The 21,624-nt window shown below is 51.1% G+C and overlaps 4 protein-coding genes across 4 annotated transcripts; 2 read left to right on the plus strand and 2 right to left on the minus strand.

Moving 5' to 3' along the window:
- Positions 1–247: 247 nt before the first annotated feature.
- LOC125343321 (proSAAS) lies at positions 248–4,844 on the plus strand. The gene is made up of 3 exons (XM_048335664.1): positions 248–361; positions 3,778–4,250; positions 4,525–4,844. Exons 1-3 carry the CDS (start codon positions 248–250, stop codon positions 4,718–4,720), a joined length of 783 nt encoding a protein of 260 aa, XP_048191621.1. The 3' UTR covers positions 4,721–4,844.
- A 672-nt stretch (positions 4,845–5,516) lies between these two features.
- LOC125343322 (GTPase ERas-like) lies at positions 5,517–6,385 on the minus strand. The gene has a single exon (XM_048335665.1). It carries the CDS (start codon positions 6,373–6,375, stop codon positions 5,701–5,703), a length of 675 nt encoding a protein of 224 aa, XP_048191622.1. The 5' UTR covers positions 6,376–6,385; the 3' UTR covers positions 5,517–5,700.
- A 7,345-nt stretch (positions 6,386–13,730) lies between these two features.
- On the plus strand, positions 13,731–14,999 carry LOC125343122 (proSAAS-like). Its single transcript, XM_048335401.1, has 3 exons — positions 13,731–13,742; positions 13,934–14,406; positions 14,681–14,999. Exons 1-3 carry the CDS (start codon positions 13,731–13,733, stop codon positions 14,874–14,876), a joined length of 681 nt encoding a protein of 226 aa, XP_048191358.1. The 3' UTR covers positions 14,877–14,999.
- A 794-nt stretch (positions 15,000–15,793) lies between these two features.
- LOC125343123 (GTPase ERas-like) lies at positions 15,794–16,501 on the minus strand. Its single transcript, XM_048335402.1, has one exon. The coding sequence runs from the start codon at positions 16,499–16,501 to the stop codon at positions 15,830–15,832; it is 672 nt and encodes a 223-aa protein (XP_048191359.1). The 3' UTR covers positions 15,794–15,829.
- Positions 16,502–21,624: the final 5,123 nt, after the last annotated feature.

Below are 21,624 nucleotides of genomic sequence, written 5' to 3' on the forward strand. Positions count from 1 at the left end.
CAACCGCCAGTGCAGGCACCAGCTTTCCACCTTGCCCCTTGGGCATCTCCATGGTGATGTGCGGGATGAAGAGGCTGCCAGATCCCCGAGGCTGCGCCTGCGTACAGTGACAGGAGGGGGTGGGCCGGAGGGGACCCGGTTTCTGGGCGTGCGCAGTCGCAGAGCACCGCAGCTGTACCAGCAAGCCCTAGCTCTGCGGCACTTGTCAGCCAGTCCGCCCGTCCGGAGCCCGGCTCGTTGGGGCAGCATGGCGGGGTCGCCGCTGCTCCGCGGGCCGCGGGCCGGGGGCGTCGGCCTTTTGGTGCTGCTGCTGCTGGGCCTCCTTCGGCTACCACCCGTGCTTGGCGCGAGGCCGGTAAAGGTGCGATCCCAATCCGGTGCGGTGTGGGGGTGGGGACGGGGGCAGGGAGAAGGATGCCACCGGTAAGACTTGGTGCTGCATCCTCGCTGGAGTATGCTCCAGGCATGCGCAAAGAGATTGACAAGGGCGACCGGGACTCCAGCCTGCAAGTCCCCCGCACAATTCAGGCGGACACATCCCACAGCCGAGACTAGACTAGGTTTCTGTGTGTATGGGTGGTGTTGGCCCCGGTTGGGTCAGGAGCCACGCCCTGCCGATCTCTGTGCATTCCCCGCCAGGCCAGGCTTTGCTTGGCTCCAGGCCGGTGGCTCTGTCCACAGCACTGGGACGCAGTGGGATAGACTGTGAGCACATCCATGTGTGCGTGTGATGGGCTGACAGCCGTGCAGGGGTATTGTGTGTTATGTGTGTGTCTTTTAGTAGGACCGTAGCTAAGCTTCCTACAAAGGTGACATTGTGTGTTGGATGTGTAAGATGTGTGATGCTGATGATGCTTCTGTGTGTGACTTTTATGACCCCACTTGCTTTCACAGAGACAGTGTGTGTATATTAGTGAATCTTTGTGTAATGACGTGGTTTATGGGCGTGTCTTCCTATGTGCTTGTGTGTGCCTGTGTGAATTCATTTTTACTTGGAAAGGAGTGGTCTTTCATCTCCCTGTGTGTGTTCGATGTTGGTTAGAGTTGGACAGGGTGCAAGGGATTTTGTAGGTGCATTCATGAGGCTGTTTCTCTTTGCTTCTTTGTGGAGCTGTGTCATCATGAGAAAAGGAGCCATGATGTCTCCAATCTGCATTGTGTTTTTCAGGGTGGCTAGGAGGGTGGAACTGCATGATCATTCCAATCACAGGGGGCCAGAGGACCACTCCTTCTGAAATAAAAATGATGGGAGTATATGTGTTTCCTTGTATAGAGATGTGGTAGTATTGAGTCCCATAGATGACATTTCAAGGGCTGAGAAGAAAGAGACAGAGACCCAGACACAGAGAGACATATTGCTGATGAATTATTTCCCAACCAAGGAATGATGGGTACCAACCAAGGATAATTGTAGTAGCTTCATCTAGATGTAGCTAGATCTTCAGGATTGAATCAAGGATATATTTTTTTAAAACATTATTTTATATATAACACTGTATTACACACACACACTATTTAAAATGATAATAAAATAACTTGTCAAGTAGCTACTGCATAGCTTAAGAAATAAAGCATGAGCCAGTGGCTCTTGCCAGTAATCTTAGCTTTTTAGGATCTGAAGATGTTGGTTGGAAGCCAGCCCAGGCAGGAAAGTTTGACAGACTCTTATCTCTAATTGATAACTAAAAAGCCAGATGTTAAGGTGTGGCAAAAGTGGCAGAATATCAGCCTTGAGTGAAAAGGCTAAGGGACAGTGCCCAGGAACAGAGTCCATGCTCTACTTCCAGCATCAAAAAATTAATTAAAATGAAGGATAGGGTGACATAGTACAAAAGAGAAATGCACACATTAACAGGATTGTGAATTGGTAACCCCTCTGTACAACACCTTAATAAGAACAATAAAATATTATTTTTATGAAAATAGAAAAAATGATGGAAGCCAGCATAAGTCCATTCTCAGTATATTTCCCTCATAATCGTTGCCCTGCAATTTCTGTCCATTGAAAAAAAAATTTTTTTTTGGCCAGTCCTGGACCTTGGACTCAGGGCCTGAGCACTGTCCTTGGCTTCTTTTTGCTCAAGGCTAGCACCCTACCTCTTGAGCCACAGCGCCACTTCTGGCCATTTTCTATGTATGTGGTGCTGGGGAATCTAACCTGGGGCTTCATGTATACGAGGCAAGCACTCTTGCCACTAGGCCATATTCCTAGCCCTGTCCATTGATTTTTTATTTTTGCCAGGCCAGGGGCTTGAACTCAGGGCCTGAGAACTGTCTCTGGCTTTCTTTTGGTTAAGGCTAGCACTTAACCACTTGAGCACCACTTCTGGCTTTTTCTGTTTATGTGGTGCTGAGGAATTGGACCTAGGGTTCATGCATGCTAGTCAATCACTCTATGGCTAAGACACATTCCCAGCCCTGATTCTTTATTTTTGTTTACAGCTTATCTCAAAACCAGCTATTGGGCTAGGAATGTGGCTTAGTGGTAAAGGGCTTCCCTAGCATATATGAAGTCATGGGTTCAATTCCTCAGTACCACATACACAGAAAAAGCCAGAAGTGGTGCTGTGGCCCAGGTGGTCTAGTGCTAGCCTTGAGCAAAAGAAGCTCAGGGACAATGCTCACGTCTGACCTCAGGGCCGGTACAAAAAACAAAACAAAACAAAAAAACCCTTATTCTTTTATTTCTCCTGCTTTTGACATCAAAGAAATAGAATCAAACTGGGCATGTCAACTGATAAGTAACTAGGGCTCCCTAGCAACTCAATGTGTATCTCATAGTCTGATGGAGTCTGCAGTAAGATTTTGGAACTTCTTTGTGGCAGGAGAAGGGGAGGTTCTGCTCAAACTCAGAGCTTGGCACCTGTGAGGCAAGCACTCTACTAAGTAACATCCTAGCCCACATTGGCTATTTTGGGCTCTATTTGGTGGTGAGATTCATGTATATATGTGTGTGGCTGTAATTAATTTTATGACTGTGTAGTATTATGCCTTATGAGTAAGTATTTCATGACTCTGTGTCATGGCTTATATATGGATTTGTAACACTTCAGTGGATATGGGGGTTATTTCCAGACCTTTCTTTCATTCCTTCCCCTCCCTCCCTTTAGGCAATAAAAAGTGCCGTTGTCATATTTCACGATGCCCAGGAGTGGCTTATAGAATAGATGGCTCTTTGGGGACATTGCCAACGCACTGTTCAAAATTATTTTTCGAATTTAATTCCCACTGGCAAAATATGAGAACTTTCATTTCAAAGAAATGGAATCCAACCAAGTTAATTGCCTGGCGCTCATGCCTGTATCCTAGCTACTCAGGAGGCTGAGATCTGAGTTTGAAGTTTGAAAGCAGCCTGACAAGCACACACAGACACGCAGACACACACAGACACACAGACACACACGCAAGCACCACACAGACACACAGACACACAGACACACAGACAGACAGACAGACAGACACACACACACACACACACACACACACACACACACACACACACACACACACACACAGAATCAAACAGGGCAGGGGACCAGGACATCTTTTGCGGGTTTCTACACTATCACTGGGGATGTATGCCTGGGTGGGTGGGTGAGGGTCTTTGGTGGTTTCGAGTGTGTCTGCAGATATTTCGAAGTCTCACATGGCCTCGGAGGTATTAGTGTATTTTGGTGGGGCACGGTGGTGGATCTACCCCCACCCATCTCCAGTTGCGGGTCTGTGGACTGAAGTGGCACCGACTGACATTCTCCCCACTCTGCCGTCTTCTCGCAGGAGCCCCGCAGTCTGGGCGCAGCGTCGGCAGCCATGACCGAGGCTGGCTCTCCCCGCCGCTTCCGACGGGCAGTGCCCCGCGGAGAGGCAGCGGGTGCGGTGCAGGAGCTGGCGCGGGCGCTGGCGCACCTGCTGGAGGCCGAGAGGCAGGAGCGGGCGCGGGCTGAGGCGCAGGAGGCCGAGGATCAGCAGGCGCGTGTCTTGGCGCAGCTGTTGCGCATCTGGGGCTCCGTGCGCGCTCCCGACGCGCCCTTGGCCTTGGATGACGATCCCGATGCTCCAGCCGCGCAACTGGCGCGCGCCCTGCTCCGTGCCCGCCTGGACCCCGCCGCCCTCGCTGCCCAGCTGGCTCCCGCGCCGGCCCCCGCCGCCGCACTGCGACCCAGACCCCCCGTGTACGACGATGGCCCCACAGGTCCAGATGTGGACGACGCCGGGGACGAGACACCCGACGTGGACCCGGAGCTCCTGAGGTGCTGGGCCAGGGCCGGGTCTGGGCTCTGGGAAGGGAGTGCGACTCTGCATGGATGGATCCAGGCGGAGAAGGCCAACTGGTCTGGCTGGAGGGCAGCGCAGGACGCGGACGGCCAGCCCTGCTGCACTGCATCTGCGGGGGAGCCACAGTTACTGGGAGGGGATGTCAATGCCTATTAAACAGCAGACACCAGAGCGGAAGGGAGCAACCCGCATGAGGTTGTGGGGTCTTGTGATCCCTTCGGGGTCACATTTCCCCTCTCTGTCCCGCAGGTACTTGTTGGGCCGGATCCTCACTGGAAGCGGAGAACCGGAGGCCGCGGCTGCCCCGCGCCGCCTCCGTCGCGCTGCAGAACCGGATCTGGGTCCAGAGGTGCCCCCTGAGGGCGTACTGGGGGCCCTGCTGCGCGTGAAACGCCTGGAAAACTCCCAGCCTCAGGCACCCGCACGACGCCTCCTGCCGCCCTGATCACCGCCAGCTGGAGGCGCCCCTGAACCCCGACTCCCGCACACGGCCTTCCAGCCAGCACGTCATCCACCAGCTTACATCTACAACCCCAAGATTCCCATCCTGCCCCTCAATAAATACTATCTGAAGCAGCTGTTTGTCTCGGTGGCATGCATAGGGGCTGGGTGGGTGATAGTGGTCGGCTTTCTCTCTTTCTTTGGGCTGGTCCTGAGTCTTGAACTCAAGACCTAGGTATTGTCCCTTAGCTTTTTCTGTCGAGGCTGGTGTTCTACCACTGGAGCCACACTTCTACTTCCAAGCTTTTTCTTAGTTAATTGAATAGGAGACCCAGGGACTTTCTTGCCCCTGTTGGCTTCCAACAAGGATGGTCAGATCACAGCCTCCTCTTAAGCTAGGATTCCTGGCATGAACTATGGGCTCCACTTTTTTTTTTTTTTTGTCGGTCCTGGGGTTGAACTCTGGGCCTGGGCGCTGTCCCTGAGCTCCTCAGCTCAAGGCTAGCCAGCTACCCCTTGAGCCACAGGGTCACTTCCAGCTCCAAATTTCTTTTTCGCCTTTTATAGTTTATTTGTTTGTTTATTTTCCAGAGCTGAGGACCGAATCGGGGCCTTGAGCTCTCCAGACAGGCACTCTTCTACTGAGCTAAATCCCCAGCCCCCAGCTCCAAATTTCTTGAAAGATTTCTCAGAATCCATTTCACATTCTACTCATCTCACCCCTACCCACAAAACACTTGACAAAAAGGCAGCTTTGAAAGCAGAGAATGTTTAATTTTGCACAGAACCTCTTCAAGTGATCCAATCAATACTAGACACACCCATGTTGTCAAAAGCCCTTCACCAAGGGAAACCAAGGTGTTCATAAGGCCCCATGACCCCAACAGTGTCTATGAGATTCCTGGTTCTGTGCGTGGGAGAGTCTCAATCAAGGGAATCTGCAACCTGGCCAGGGAGAGGACCCTCTTTTCTCAACGAAGACCTTCAGGCCACAGAGCAGCCACAGGTGCACATCGCTTTCTGGGGCCGGACATTCTTCTTAGCTGCTCCTGCCTTGGCTTCCTGGGTTCTCTGGATCTCCCGGACAAGCAAAGAAAAAGCTTCTTCCACACCTTTCTGAGTCTTGGCTGAGGTCTCCACAAAAGGGGCACCCCAGCTTTTTGCCAGGGCTGCCACTGCAGCGCGAGCATCTTCAGAGATAGTAGGCACCAGATCACATTTGTTGCCCACCAAGACAAGTGGCTGGTTGACGTGTGTGCCCCAAGTGGCTCGCATTTGCGGCAGTTGGTGGAGTGTTGAGAGGTCATCTAGTGCAAAGACAACCAGCACCCCATCACCAGAAGCCAGGCAGTGGTTACACAAGGACCTGTGTATATCTTGCCCTGAAGTGTCCATCACTTGTAGAACGTAGCCTCCTTCATCTTGGACCACATCTTTCCAGTAAGTATCCTGGATGGTGGGGTCGTGGTCTTTCACAAACTGCTTGTAGATCATTTGGATGATCAAGGCACTCTTGCCCACGGCGCTTGCACCCACCACCACCACCTTGTATTCAGGCAGCCGTTTGTCAACATTTTGGGACTGCACCAACGTCTCCTGGCTCTCCACTGGGCTGCAAGAGCCCAGGTCCAAGACACTCTGTGTAGCTGGCAGTGGCATGTCCCAAGCAGGCAGGCAGCTGAAGGAAGACAAGTTAAGAGGAGGCCCAGCAAGTGAGAAGAAAACAGGGGCTAAGTGAGGAGACCACCTAGGGGAAGGGGTGGAGGCCCGGGCTGAGGCAGGGGGGAGGGGGAACCCCAGTGTGTCATTGAATCATTAGTGAAGTGCCTATTGTGTGATGATCTCTTCACAATATGCACAAGTTATTTATGTGACTCCACCTACTTTTCTTCCTTGTAGAGATAAACTTGTTGCAGACATGGATTTTGTCCACCCCTGTTTTGTTTTTGTTTCAACTGGTTGGGGGGGCCTCTGCTTGGGGGCAGCCAACACCAAGCAACTCAGAGCCAAGGCAGATTCCTCACCCCGGGCTTTACAGGGACATAATTTATATCTCCTAAGGCTCACCAGATAAAACATATACGTCCATGAATTTCAGCGTATTCATAGAATTTGTGGGACCATCACCAGGGTGGACTTAGAGCACTAATATCATCTGGCAAAGAATAGTGCATTAATTAGCAGTCACTCCCCATTGCAAAGGGGGGCAGGATTTTGTTAGTTTTGGTAGTCTTTGAACCCCAGCCAGGTCATGCCTGTCCCACAATTGTCTGCTCAGAACTTTTCAAAGACAGTGACTTTATTATGTTTAATGGATTTTTTTAAAGTCACACAAACATGTAAGTGTAGTCATTCTACTTTAGGATACAGGTCAAGGCCCCTCTATAAGGACATAATTACCTAAAAAGAAAATAAGTAAAACATATAGTTTGTTTTATTTTCACAGTTCAAGGCCCCAGTATAAGGACATAATTACCTAAAAAGAAAATAAGTAAAATGTATAGTTTGTTTTCTTTTCTTTCACTGTGCTGGTACTGAGGCTTGAATTCAGGGCCTCCCTCCCTGACTCAACTTTTCCAGCTCAACTGGTGCTTTACACCATTAGCTAGTAGTCCCTATAAACCGTTTTTTTCTACATTAGAATTTAGTCTTTCCTATCTTTTGATGACACACTAAGTGTAAGGAACACAGGTGTGTACAAAACAACCAACCCTGGGCCTTGCAGACATTTTCTACTTTTTACCTAGTAATGTATAGGTCTTATTTCTTGTGAAATTAGTGACTTTGTTGACTTGCAGACCCACAAATAAGAGAAGCCAAACTATTTTCAGCAGTAGGAGGTCTGCAGCCAGCAGGTGCTCAGTTCCTGTTATGCAATTTTATTCTTATGTAAGTTTCATCCATTCAAGAATTCCTGCAGGTGAAGTCCCTCAAAACAAACTCAACTGCAAACCTTGGGAGTTTGAGAGTCTGGCAAGGAGACAATAAACATGGTAAGTAAGCAAATTATCTTGCATATTAGGTGAGGGTAGGCACACACCAGGTGTTCAATCTGTGTTAGCTATTAATAGTAAGTCAGTTTATCTCACTCAATGCACCTCCATATCCGGGTTGGGGAGTGCCTCCCAGAGTGCACCACAATAGCCTTCATCCTAACTTTCTAGGGAAAGCCAGAAGTAGTGGCAGTAGGGGGCGGGGAGCAAATCCACAACAGGTTTCACTGAGTTTAGGATGCAGATGTCAGGGTGGGGGAAGGGGAAGGTCCCAGATTTGGCTAGGGGTGGGGGAGTCCCAGAAACTGGTCACTGGAAAGACTTGTTCTGAAAGGAGAGAGGGGACCCTATAGGAAGGAAACAAAGCTTTGGGGGATTCCCTTTGATTGGATAGAAAAGTTGGGAGAAGTCTGTGAAGGCAATGAGCAGTGAGGAGGGTCGCAGAAGAGAAAAGGCCAGTGTTGGGTGGCAGCATGGTAGGGTGGAAAGGAGAGGTGGGATTCTGGTATGTTCTGAAGGGATGACTAACTGCTTTCTTAAGAGATTACAGGCCGGGCGCCATTGGTTCATGGCCTATACTACCTAGTGTGAAGGCTGCAATCCGAAGATCACGATTTAAACTCAGCTCAGGCGGAAATTCCTTGATGCTTAGATCTCAAATTAAGCACCCAAAAAGCTGGGAGTGAAGCTGGGGTTCAGGTAATAGAGCGCGAGCCATGGGCCAAAAGAGTGAGCAAGGAAGGAAGGAAGGAAGGAAGGAAGGAAGGAAGGAAGGAAGGAAGGAAGGAAGGAAGAAGGAAGGAAGGAAGGAAGGAAGGAAGGAAGGAAGGAAGGAAGGAAAGAAGGGAGGGAGGGAGGGAGGAAAGGAGGGAAAGGAAGGAGGAAAGAAGGGAGGAAGAAAAGGGACGGTGCCCAGGCCCTGAGTTCAAGCCTTAGGACCCGCACATAGCAAGCGATTTCACGTGGGGAGCAGGAAAGAAGGACTTGCACATGTGGGGCTCCATAGCTGGCGAGGTCATCAGCGGAGATGGGGCAGCGGGAGCGACCCTTGCTGCCCCTGTGGGCTCAGGTGGTGGCCATTGCGGTAATGACTGGGCGCGCAGGACGGGGAGGGGGGGGGGGCTTGCTTCTCTCCCAGACCTGGCAGGACGTGCCACCGCCACGGAAAGGGAGAAACGCGCGGGAGGTCGAGGTTCTGGGGGGTTCTGGTGAGAACAAGTCCTAGGTCACGGCGGAGCCAGTTCTCTCCCAATGGAGGTGCTCTGGGAAGTCTCTGCATTCAGCCCAAGGAACGCCTGGGACTCCTTCGGCAGTGGAGAGGGGGTTCGGCTGCTCCCGGAGGACTGGGCGCCCCCTTTGGGTACCTTGTGTTAGCTGGGGGGTGGGAGAGCTGGGGGAGAGTGCGGCAGTCCCCCGATGCTTCTCCCCCAGGTTTGCTTATGATTCACTTTCCGAGTGGAAAACTTGGGGGTAGGGGGGTGACCCTAAAGTTTCCAGGATGCACCTCCAAATGTTTCGCAACTAGATGCATCCCGAGATGCCTTGGACCAAGCAGCACCACAATCTCCGAGGATGGACGAAATGAGAGTGAGCCAGGGGCTCCTTCCTTCAGAGCATTGTAGAAAGACACCCCAACACCAGGGCCCTGAGTGGGGCGGAGAAATGGATGCCCTACTCACCTGTGTCCCAACAGCAGCGATGTGTAGGTAGGCAGGCGTCAATCAGCTCTGAGGCCCACACCAGCAGGGGCCTTCTCGGCTCTGCACACCCAGCCAGCTCAGGTGGGGGGAATGGGCATGCGCAGCCATCCTCTTCCTCCCCCCCCCCACCTGTCTTCAGTCCCCCTTCTGATCCCGCCCCTGACCCTGGGGGGCCACTGCTCAGGTCTGGACTGGAGTTACAGTCATGCAGCCGGTTTTTTTTTTTTTTTCCTCTACCAGTCTTCGGGTTTGAACTCTGTCCCTGGCTCCTCTTTGCTCAAGGCTAGCACTCTGCCACTTCAGCTACAGCGCCATTTACGGCTTTTTGTATATATGTGATGTTGAGGAATTGAACTCAGGGCTTCATGCATGCTAGGCAAGCACTCCACCACGAGGCCACATTCCCAGCCCAGAAGGCAGGCTTTTTGAGATGTGCTGGGCCACTGGCCTCACCCTCCATGCCTTGCCTTTCCCTACCGACCATTTGACATGGGACCTCTCTGCCTGTGGAGGAGTGTCAAGCTTTAACCTGGAAGGTAGGATAGCAGGATATTGGGCCTTGGACTCAGGGCCTGAGCACTGTCCCTAGCTTCTTTTTGCTCAAGGCTAGCACTCTGCCACTTGAGCCACAGCGCCACTTCTGGCCATTTTCTGTATATGTGGGGAATCGAACCCAGGGCCTCATGAATACGAGGCAGGCACTCTAGCGACTAGGCCATATCCCCAGCCCATCAGGAACCATTTTGAGTGAGTGCTTCTTTGGGAGCCAAAGATCTCGTCTGGCAGCTTTAGCTTTTTGTTAGTTTGGGATGAGTTTGTGTCTGTCTGTTCCAGAGGGGAAAACGTTACTGGGCTAGTCTGTTAAGGTGAAAAGAAGTTGATATGAGTGTTCAGGTTAGGAGTCTTCCAGATCCCTGTGCAACTATGAAAATCATAAGACACCAATGTGACCAATGAGCTCTAAGTAGGGGTTTGGGGATGGCACATCACTAGTAATGCTCCCACCACTGGGGTGTCCTTTCTCCAAGTCCACTTTCCTCCCCCATTTCTCTTCTTTTTGACTTAGGTGGGTCTCTGAGGGTCATTTTGTAGTTAGAAGGTGGCAGTGAGAATTTCCAGAAATGTCAACCAAAGCACTTCTCATTAGATATGTGGAAGGAATAAAACTCCGGAATTGTCCTCCAGTTTCTTACCTCTTGGTCAATGGCTCTACGCCCTTTCCCTCAAACCACCATGGCTACCACATCCAAGTCAAAAGAGAATTCTACCCCTACCTCACCAATCAGGCCAGTGAGACGGATGGTGAAAACACGTTTCCTGATGGTTTTCTTGTCCCTTCAGGCTAGGGCATGGCTAGGGCTGTCCATAAGACCATTTCTAAGGTAAGCACTCATTATCTCATGGGTCCAAAATAATATCCAGTGGAACCAATCAAGGTGTCCCATTTTTTTTTTTTTTTTTTGCCAGTCCTGGGGTTTGGACTCGGGGCCTTAGCACTGTCCCTGGCTTCTTCTTTTTTTTATTTATCAAGGCTAGCACTCTGCCACTTGAGTCACAGCGCCACTTCTGGCCATTTTCTGTATATGTGGTGCTGGAGAATCGAACCCAAGGCTTCAAGTAAAGGAGGCAAGCACTCTTGCCACTAGGCCATATTCCCAGCCCTTGGGGCTATTGAGTTTCACCTCTTCTTCTGGAGTGAAGTAGTGGTGTTACTTGAACAGGTAGTGGGTAAGAGCAGAATCACAATTGAACCTTACAGTAGTCTGGAAAGTATTTACACTTAAATAAGCACCCATGGGAAACATGTAAATGGCCAGAAGTGGCGCTGTGGCTCAACTGGTAGAGTGCTAGCCTTGAGCAAAAAGAAGCCAGGAACAGTGCTCAGGCCCTGAGTTCAAGCCCCAGGACTGGCAAATAACCCACAAAACAATAACAACAAAAAAGAAAGCAGGTAAGAGAAGTGAGCATAGCTCTATCTTGGCCTATTCAAGCCCTCAGCCTCTCCCATCTCCTAGACTAGCCCACACCACCCTTAAACACTCACAGGGCAGCCACCAGGAGGGCTGTGTTTGCTTCCTTTACTCGATTCTCAGGATGTGGGCATGAGTAGGGGATAAGTGTGTATGGGTTAAAGGGTTTGTCCAGACTCACCTGGTGGTGGACATAGGCCTGGCAATGGTAACACCAGGAAGAGAGGTCAACACAGCTGAGAACTAATGCGTGTTGAGAAGCTTCATAATGATTGATCATGTGGCCATTTATATAACGACTGCAGTATACTTGAGATGAGGGAATGAGGGTGGGGAAGGGGAGTTGGTACCACCCTTTAGATTTGCTGCTGGGTTGGCCTCTGCTCCATTGCCTTCCAGTTGCATACCTTATAGCAACTAAGACACACCCAGTTCTCCTGGAAAGTTCCACAGCTATCACAAGGTTGGTTTATGTCCAGTCCCGCTGCAGGTATGGGGCACACTGCCCCCAAATGGGGGCACCAAGGCATTGGTGTTACAGCATAAAATAAGTCCTAGGATGGATAAGTAAGACTAAGTTGAGGACTTTGTTTCCCTACCATATAGCATATGATCCTGTTTGGAGACATGAAGAGGCAAGATGAAGAATCTATCACCCTAGCTTCTCTCTAAGCTCACCTCATCACTGTCAGCAGCAACACCAATAGCAGTAGCAGCAGCAGCAGCAGCAGCAGCTTCCCCAGATCCATATACCAGCTCAGAGTTATTAATAGGCTCACCTCCAGCTGCTTCTCCTAGTAGGCCTTCATCTTCCGGGTCTTCATCTTCCAGGGCTCTCTGGACACAGGGAACAGAAAGTTGGAACTGAGATATCTAATTCTTTTTTCAGTGGTACTAGAGTTTAAGTCAGGGTACCAGGCTTGCTAGGCCCTGGGTTCTCTACCACCTGCAACACTTGTGCCCATTTTTACTTTTGTAATTTTTCAGCTAGGGTTTCACCTTTTGTTTTAGTGCCAGTTCTGAGACTTGAACTCAGGGCCTGAGCACTGTTCCTGGCTTCTTCTCACTCAAGGCTAGTGCTCTACCACTTGAACCACAGCCCACTTCCTGCTTTTCTGTTTATGCAGTGCTGAGGAATTGGACCTAGGGTTCATGCATTCTAGTCAATCACTCTATGGCTGAGACACATTTCCAGCCCTGATTCTTTGTTTTTGTCTACAGCTTATCTCAAAGTCAGCTATTTGGCTAGGAATGTGGCTTAGTGGCAAAGGGCTTCCCTAGCATACATGAAGTCCTGGGTTCGATTCCTCAGAACCACATATACATAAAAAGCCAGAAGTGGTGCTGTGGCCCAGGTGGTCTAGTGCTAACTTTGAGCAAAAGAAGCTCAGGGACACTGCCCAGGACCTGAGGTCAAGCCTCAGGACTGGCAAAAAAAAATAAACCAAAAAACTGACCACATATTGTTTGGTTCATCCTGCTTTTGACATAAAAAAAAAATAGAATCAAACTGGGCATTTGTCAACTGATAGTCACTGAGGCTCACTGATAGTCACTGAGTCAACTGATAGTCACTGAGTCAATGTGTGTCTCATAGTCTCAGGCAGCCTGGAGTAAGATTTTGGAACTTGTTTGTATGTTTGGAGGGTGCAGTTTAGCTCTAACTCAGAGGTTGGCAGTCTGTGAGGCAAGCACTCTACTGAGTAACAACCAAGCTCACACTGGCGATTTGGGTCAGTTTAATGGTGAGATTCATGTATATATGTGTATGGCTGTAATTAATATTATGACTGTGTAGTATTATGCCCTATGAAATTATTTCATGACTCTCTGTCATGGCTTATCTATGGATTTGTAATACTTCTCTGGATATTAGGGGTTATTTCCAAGCCTTAAATCCTTCCCCTCCCTCCCTTTAGGCAATAAAAAGTGCCGTTGTCATATTTCACGATGCCCAGGAGTGGCTTATAGAATAGATGGCTCTTTGGGGACATTGCCAATGCACTGTTCAAAATTATTTTTCCAATTTAATTCCCACTGGCAAAATTTGAGAACTTTCATTTCAAAGAAATGGAATCCAACCAAGTTAATCGCTTGGCGCTCATGCCTGTATCCTAGCTACTCAGGAGGCTGAGATCTGAGTTTGAAGTTTGAAAGCAGCCTGACAAGCACACACAGACACGCAGACACACACAGACACACAGACACACACGCAAGCACCACACAGACACACACACAGACAGACAGACAGACACACACACACACACACACACACACACACACACACACACAGAATCAAACAGGGCAGGGGACCAGGACATCTTTTGCGGGTTTCTACACTATCACTGGGGATGTATGCCTGGGTGGGTGGGTGAGGGTCTTTGGTGGTTTCGAGTGTGTCTGCAGATATTTCGAAGTCTCACATGGCCTCGGAGGCATTAGTGTATTTTGGTGGGGCACGGTGGTGGATCTACCCCCACCCATCTCCAGTTGCGGGTCTGTGGACTGAAGTGGCACCGACTGACATTCTCCCCACTCTGCCGTCTTCTCGCAGGAGCCCCGCAGTCTGGGCGCAGCGTCGGCAGCCATGACCGAGGCTGGCTCTCCCCGCCGCTTCCGACGGGCAGTGCCCCGCGGAGAGGCAGCGGGTGCGGTGCAGGAGCTGGCGCGGGCGCTGGCGCACCTGCTGGAGGCCGAGAGGCAGGAGCGGGCGCGGGCTGAGGCGCAGGAGGCCGAGGATCAGCAGGCGCGTGTCTTGGCGCAGCTGTTGCGCATCTGGGGCTCCGTGCGCGCTCCCGACGCGCCCTTGGCCTTGGATGACGATCCCGATGCTCCAGCCGCGCAACTGGCGCGCGCCCTGCTCCGTGCCCGCCTGGACCCCGCCGCCCTCGCTGCCCAGCTGGCTCCCGCGCCGGCCCCCGCCGCCGCACTGCGACCCAGACCCCCCGTGTACGACGATGGCCCCACAGGTCCAGATGTGGACGACGCCGGGGACGAGACACCCGACGTGGACCCGGAGCTCCTGAGGTGCTGGGCCAGGGCCGGGTCTGGGCTCTGGGAAGGGAGTGCGACTCTGCATGGATGGATCCAGGCGGAGAAGGCCAACTGGTCTGGCTGGAGGGCAGCGCAGGACGCGGACGGCCAGCCCTGCTGCACTGCATCTGCGGGGGAGCCACAGTTACTGGGAGGGGATGTCAATGCCTATTAAACAGCAGACACCAGAGCGGAAGGGAGCAACCCGCATGAGGTTGTGGGGTCTTGTGATCCCTTCGGGGTCACATTTCCCCTCTCTGTCCCGCAGGTACTTGTTGGGCCGGATCCTCACTGGAAGCGGAGAACCGGAGGCCGCGGCTGCCCCGCGCCGCCTCCGTCGCGCTGCAGAACCGGATCTGGGTCCAGAGGTGCCCCCTGAGGGCGTACTGGGGGCCCTGCTGCGCGTGAAACGCCTGGAAAACTCCCAGCCTCAGGCACCCGCACGACGCCTCCTGCCGCCCTGATCACCGCCAGCTGGAGGCGCCCCTGAACCCCGACTCCCGCACACGGCCTTCCAGCCAGCACGTCATCCACCAGCTTACATCTACAACCCCAAGATTCCCATCCTGCCCCTCAATAAATACTATCTGAAGCAGCTGTTTGTCTCGGTGGCATGCATAGGGGCTGGGTGGGTGATAGTGGTCGGCTTTCTCTCTTTCTTTGGGCTGGTCCTGAGTCTTGAACTCAAGACCTAGGTATTGTCCCTTAGCTTTTTCTGTCGAGGCTGGTGTTCTACCACTGGAGCCACACTTCTACTTCCAAGCTTTTTCTTAGTTAATTGAATAGGAGACCCAGGGACTTTCTTGCCCCTGTTGGCTTCCAACAAGGATGGTCAGATCACAGCCTCCTCTTAAGCTAGGATTCCTGGCATGAACTATGGGCTCCACTTTTTTTTTTTTTGTCGGTCCTGGGGTTGAACTCTGGGCCTGGGCGCTGTCCCTGAGCTCCTCAGCTCAAGGCTAGCCAGCTACCCCTTGAGCCACTGGGTCACTTCCAGCTCCAAATTTCTTTTTCGCCTTTTATAGTTTATTACCGAATCGGGGCCTTGAGCTCTCCAGACAGGCACTCTTCTACTGAGCTAAATCCCCAGCCCCCAGCTCCAAATTTCTTGAAAGATTTCTCAGAATCCATTTCACATTCTACTCATCTCACCCCTACCCACAAAACACTTGACAAAAAGGCAGCTTTGAAAGCAGAGAACGTTTAATTTTGCACAGAACCTCTTCAAGTGATCCAATCAATACTAGACACACCCATGTTGTCAAAAGCCCTTCACCAAGGGAAACCAAGGTGTTCATAAGGCCCCATGACCCCAAACAGTGTCTATGAGATTCCTGGTTCTGTGCGTGGGAGAGTCTCAATCAGGGGAATCTGCAACCTGGCCAGGGAGAGGACCCTCTTTTCTCAACGAAGACCTTCAGGCCACAGAGCAGCCACAGGTGCACATCGCTTTCTGGGGCCGGACATTCTTCTTAGCTGCTCCTGCCTTGGCTTCCTGGGTTCTCTGGATCTCCCGGACAAGCAAAGAAAAAGCTTCTTCCACACCTTTCTGAGTCTTGGCTGAGGTCTCCACAAAAGGGGCACCCCAGCTTTTTGCCAGGGCTGCCACTGCAGCGCGAGCATCTTCAGAGATAGTAGGCACCAGATCACATTTGTTGCCCACCAAGACAAGTGGCTGGTTGACGTGTGTGCCCCAAGTGGCTCGCATTTGCAGCAGTTGGTGGAGTGTTGAGAGGTCATCTAGTGCAAAGACAAGCAGTACCCCATCACCAGTTGCCAGGCAGTGGTTACGAAAGGACCTGTAGATATCGTCCCCTGATGTGTCCATTATTTGCAGAATGTAGCCTCCATCATCTTGGAACACTTCTTTCCAGTATTTACCCTGGATGGTGAGGTCCTGGAATTTCGGGAAACGGTTGTAGATCGCTCTGGTGACCAGGGCACTCTTGCCTACGGCGCTCGCACCCACCACCACCACCTTGTATTCAGGCAGGCAGTCAACATTTTGGGACTGCACCAACGTCTCCTGGCTCTCCACTGGGCTGCAAGAGCCCAGGTCCAGGACACTCTGTGTAGCTGGCAGTGGCATGTCCCAAGCAGGCAGGCAGCTGAATGAAGAGGAGAGGAGGACCAGCAAGTGACAAAACAGGGGCTAAGTGAGGAGACCACCTAGGGAAAGGGGTGGAGGCTGGGGCAGAGGCTGGGGGAAGGGAGACCCTAGGGAATCATTGAATCCTTTGTGTAGTACCTATTGTTTGCTGATCTCAATATGCACAAGTTATTTATGTGACTCCACCTACTTTTCTTCCTTCTAGAGGTAAACTTGTTTAAGTCCTGGATTTTGTACCTCCCCTTTAAAAATAAATACAGGTTGAGGGAATCAAACCGAAGGCCCCAATACAAAGGAACTCAGGGCTAAGGCAGAATCCTCAACCTGGCTTTGCAGTCAGTCATTTACATCTCTTAGGTTTCAGCCAGAGAAAATGTAGCTCCAGGGCTGAGAATGTGGTAGAGTGCTTGTCTCCTATACAGGAAGCCCTGAGCTCAATTCCTCAGCACCACATATATCGAAAAAGCTGGAAGTGGCACTATGGTTCAAATGGTAGAGTGCTAGCCTTGAGCAAAAAGAAGCCAGGGACAGTGCCCAGGCCCTGAGTTCAAGCCCCAGGACTGGCAAAAAAAACCACACCAAAACAAAATGAAAATATGTAGCATATTCATAGAGTTTGTGGGACCATCACTAGGGTGAACTTTTAGTATATTCCTATCATCTAGGAAAGAATAGCACATTCATTAGTAGTCCCTCCCCATTGCCTGGGGGGAGGCAGGATTATGTTTGTTTTCCTTGTCTTTGAACCCCAGCCTGATAGTGACTGTCTCACAGTTGTCTGCTCAGAACTTTTCAAACCTGTGACTTTATTATGTTTATAAGGCCTTTTGTTTTTTTTGCCAGGCCTGGGCCTTGAACTCAGGACCTGAGCACTGTCCCCTGCTTCTTTTTGCTCAAGGTTACCACTCTATCATTTGAACCATAGCACCACTTCTGGATTTTTCTATATATGTGGTGCTGAAGAATTGAACCCAGGGCCTCATATATAGAAGGGCGAGCAGTCTGCCATTAGGCCACATTCCCAGCCACTATAAGGACTTTTTTTTAAAGTTACACAAACATGTAAGTGTATTCATTCTGCTTTATACACAAGGATACAGTTCAAAGTCCCTGTAGAAAGACATTATAATCTAAAAACAAGATAAATTAAGTAAAACGTATGGTTTATTTTATTTTCCTTTCATTGTGCTGGTAGACTCAGGGCCCTACTAAGTCCCAGGAACACTGGTGTTTACAAAGCAAATAACTCTCGGCCCTGCAGACATTTTCTACTTTTTACCTAGTAATGTATAGTTCTTATATTTTAAACTAGTGACTTGCAGACCCATTATTTTCAGCAGTAGGAGGTCTGCAGCCAGCAGGTGCTCAGTTCCTGTTATGCAATTTTATTCTTATGTAAGTTTCATCCATTCAAGAATTCCTGCAGGTGAAGTCCCTCAAAACAAACTCAACTGCAAACCTTGGGAATTTGAGAATCTGGCAAGGAGACAATAAACATGGTAAGTAAGCAAATTATCTTGCATATTAGGTGAGGGTAGGCACACACCAGGTGTTCAATCTGTGTTAGCTATTAATAGTAAGTCAGTTTATCTCACTCAATGCACCTCCATATCCGGGTTGGGGAGTGCCTCCCAGAGTGCACCACAATAGCCTTCATCCTAACTTTCTAGGGAAAGCCAGAAGTAGTGGCAGTAGGGGGCGGGGAGCAAATCCACAACAGGTTTCACTGAGTTTAGGATGCAGATGTCAGGGTGGGGGAAGGGGAAGGTCCCAGATTTGGCTAGGGGTGGGGGAGTCCCAGAAACTGGTCACTGGAAAGACTTGTTCTGAAAGGAGAGAGGGGACCCTATAGGAAGGAAACAAAGCTTTGGGGGATTCCCTTTGATTGGATAGAAAAGTTGGGAGAAGACTGTGAAGGCAATGAGCAGTGAGGAGGGTCGCAGAAGAGAAAAGGCCAGTGTTGGGTGGCAGCATGGTTAGGGTGGAAAGGAGAGGTGGGATTCTGGTATGTTCTGAAGGGATGACTAACTGCTTTCTTAAGAGATTACAGGCCGGGCGCCATTGGTTCATGGCCTATACTACCTAGTGTGAAGGCTGCAATCCGAAGATCACGATTTAAACTCAGCTCAGGCGGAAATTCCTTGATGCTTAGATCTCAAATTAAGCACCCAAAAAGCTGGGAGTGAAGCTGGGGTTCAGGTAATAGAGCGCGAGCCATGGGCCAAAAGAGTGAGCAAGGAAGGAAGGAAGGAAGGAAGGAAGGAAGGAAGGAAGGAAGGAAGGAAGGAGGAAGGAAGGAAGGAAGGAAGGAAGGAAAGAAGGGAGGGAGGGAGGGAGGAAGGAAGGAAGGAAAGAAGGGAGGGAGGGAGGGGGGGAGGGAGGGAAGGAGGGAAAGGAAGGAGGAAAGAAGGGAGGAAGAAAAGGGACGGTGCCCAGGCCCTGAGTTCAAGCCTTAGGACCCGCACATAGCAAGCGATTTCACGTGGGGAGCAGGAAAGAAGGACTTGCACATGTGGGGCTCCATAGCTAGCGAGGTCATGAGCGGAGATGGGGCAGCGGGAGCGGCCCTTGCTGCCCCTGTGGGCTCAGGTGGTGGCCATTGCGGTAATGACTGGGCGCGCAGGACGGGGAGGGGGGGGGGGCTTGCTTCTCTCCCAGACCTGGCAGGACGTGCCACCGCCACGGAAAGGGAGAAACGCGCGGGAGGTCGAGGTTCTGGGGGGTTCTGGTGAGAACAAGTCCTAGGTCACGGCGGAGCCAGTTCTCTCCCAATGGAGGTGCTCTGGGAAGTCTCTGCATTCAGCCCAATGAACGCCTGGGACTCCTTCGGCAGTGGAGAGGGGGTTCGGCTGCTCCCGGAGGACTGGGCGCCCCCTTTGGGTACCAGCCTTGAGCTTGTGGGGCCTTGTGTTAGCTGACCTGGGGGAGGGGGAGAGCTGGGGGAGAGTGCGGGAGTCCCCCGATGCTTCTCCCCCAGGTTTGCTTATGATTCACTTTCCGAGTGGAAAACTTGGGGGTAGGGAGTGACCCTAAAGTTTCCAGGATGCACCTCCAAATGTTTCGCAACTAGATGCATCCCGAGATGCCTTGGACCAAGCAGCCCCACAATCTCCGAGGATGGACGAAATGAGAGTGAGCCAGGGGCTCCTTCCTTCAGAGCATTGTAGAAAGACACCCCAACACCAGGGCCCTGAGTGGGGCGGAGAAATGGATGCCCTACTCACCTGTGTCCCAACAGCAGCGATGTGCAGGTAGGCAGGCGTCAATCAGCTCTGAGGCCCACACCAGCAGGGGCCTTCTCGGCTCTGCACACCCAGCCAGCTCAGGTGGGGGCATGTGTTGCGGCCCACTTTACCCGCCCCCCCGCCCAATCTGCAATCGCTATTTTGATCTCCTGACACTGTGGAGCCAATGTTCAGGTCAGGACTGGAGTTAAAGACATGGAGGCGGGGGGTTCTTTCTTCTTCTTTTTTTTTCTTTGCCAGTCTTGGGCCTTGAACTCAGGTCCTTAGCACTGTCCCTGGCTCCTCTTTGCTCAAGGCTAGCACTCTGCCACTTCAGCTACAGCGCCATTTACGGCTTTTTGTATATATGTGATGTTGAGGAATTGAACTCAGGGCTTCATGCATGCTAGGCAAGCACTCCACCACGAGGCCACTATTCCCAGCCCAGAAGGCAGGCTTTTTTTTTTTTTTTCTTTGGCCAGTCCTGGGCCTTGGACTCAGGGCCTGAGCACTGTCCCTGGCTTCTTTTTGCTCAAGGCTAGCACTCTGCCACTTGAGCCACAGCGCCCCTTCTGGCCATTTTCTGTATATGTGGTGCTGGGGAATCAAACCCAGGGCCTCATGTATATGAGGCAGGCACTCTTGCCACTTGGCCATACCCCCAGCCCAGAAGGCAGGCTTTTTGAGATGTGCTGGGCCACTGGCCTCACCCTCCATGCCTTGCCTTTCCCTACCGACCATTTGACATGGGACCTCTCTGCCTGTGGAGGAGTGTCAAGCTTTAACCTGGAAGGTAGGATAGCAGGATATTGGGCCTTGGACTCAGGGCCTGAGCACTGTCCCTGGCTTCTTTTTGCTCAAGGCTAGCACTCTGCCACTTGAGCCACAGCGCCACTTCTGGCCATTTTCTGTATATGTGGGGAATCGAACCCAGGGCCTCATGAATACGAGGCAGGCACTCTAGCGACTAGGCCATATCCCCAGCCCATCAGGAACCATTTTGAGTGAGTGCTTCTTTGGGAGCCAAAGATCTCGTCTGGCAGCTTTAGCTTTTTGTTAGTTTGGGATGAGTTTGTGTCTGTCTGTTCCAGAGGGGAAAACGTTACTGGGCTAGTCTGTTAAGGTGAAAAGAAGTTGATATGAGTGTTCAGGTTAGGAGTCTTCCAGATCCCTGTGCAACTATGAAAATCATAAGACACCAATGTGACCAATGAGCTCTAAGTAGGGGTTTGGGGATGGCACATCACTAGTAATGCTCCCACCACTGGGGTGTCCTTTCTCCAAGTCCACTTTCCTTCCCCATTTCTCTTCTTTTTGACTTAGGTGGGTCTCTGAGGGTCATTTTGGAGTTAGAAGGTGGCAGTGAGAATTTCCAGAAATGTCAACCAAAGCACTTCTCATTAGATATGTGGAAGGAATAAAACTCCGGAATTGTCCTCCAGTTTCTTACCTCTTGGTCAATGGCTCTACGCCCTTTCCCTCAAACCACCATGGCTACCACATCCAAGTCAAAAGAGAATTCTACCCCTACCTCACCAATCAGGCCAGTGAGACGGATGGTGAAAACACGTTTCCTGATGGTTTTCTTGTCCCTTCAGGCTAGGGCATGGCTAGGGCTGTCCATAAGACCATTTCTAAGGTAAGCACTCATTTTCTCATGGGTCCAAAATAATTTCCAGTGGAACCAATCAAGCTGTTCCATCTTTTTTTGCCAGTCCTGGGGCTTGAACTCAGGGCCTGAGCACTGTCCCTGGCTTCTTTTTGCTCAAGGCTAGCACTCTACCACTTGAACCACAGCACCATTTCGGGCTTTTTCTATGTATGTGATGTTGAGGAATAGAACCCTGGGCTTGCTTCATTTATAGGAGGTGAACACTT

Source organism: Perognathus longimembris, chromosome 28 (assembly GCF_023159225.1).
Source record: "Perognathus longimembris pacificus isolate PPM17 chromosome 28, ASM2315922v1, whole genome shotgun sequence".
Classification (NCBI taxonomy): Eukaryota; Metazoa; Chordata; class Mammalia; order Rodentia; family Heteromyidae; genus Perognathus; species Perognathus longimembris.

What these genes read in the sequence shown, in the direction of transcription:
- LOC125343321 (XM_048335664.1), top strand. Translation starts at nt 248, where the DNA reads ATGGCGGGGTCGCCGCTGCTCCGCGGGCCGCGGGCCGGGGGCGTCGGC. An exon ending in TTGGCGCGAGGCCGGTAAAG is followed by an intron (nt 362 to 3,777) that starts GTGCGATCCCAA and finishes GTCTTCTCGCAG; the next exon opens with GAGCCCCGCAGTCTGGGCGC. An exon ending in GTGGACCCGGAGCTCCTGAG is followed by an intron (nt 4,251 to 4,524) that starts GTGCTGGGCCAG and finishes TCTGTCCCGCAG; the next exon opens with GTACTTGTTGGGCCGGATCC.
- LOC125343322 (XM_048335665.1), bottom strand. Translation starts at nt 6,375, where the DNA reads ATGCCACTGCCAGCTACACAGAGTGTCTTGGACCTGGGCTCTTGCAGC.
- LOC125343122 (XM_048335401.1), top strand. An exon ending in GTGGACCCGGAGCTCCTGAG is followed by an intron (nt 14,407 to 14,680) that starts GTGCTGGGCCAG and finishes TCTGTCCCGCAG; the next exon opens with GTACTTGTTGGGCCGGATCC.
- LOC125343123 (XM_048335402.1), bottom strand. Translation starts at nt 16,501, where the DNA reads ATGCCACTGCCAGCTACACAGAGTGTCCTGGACCTGGGCTCTTGCAGC.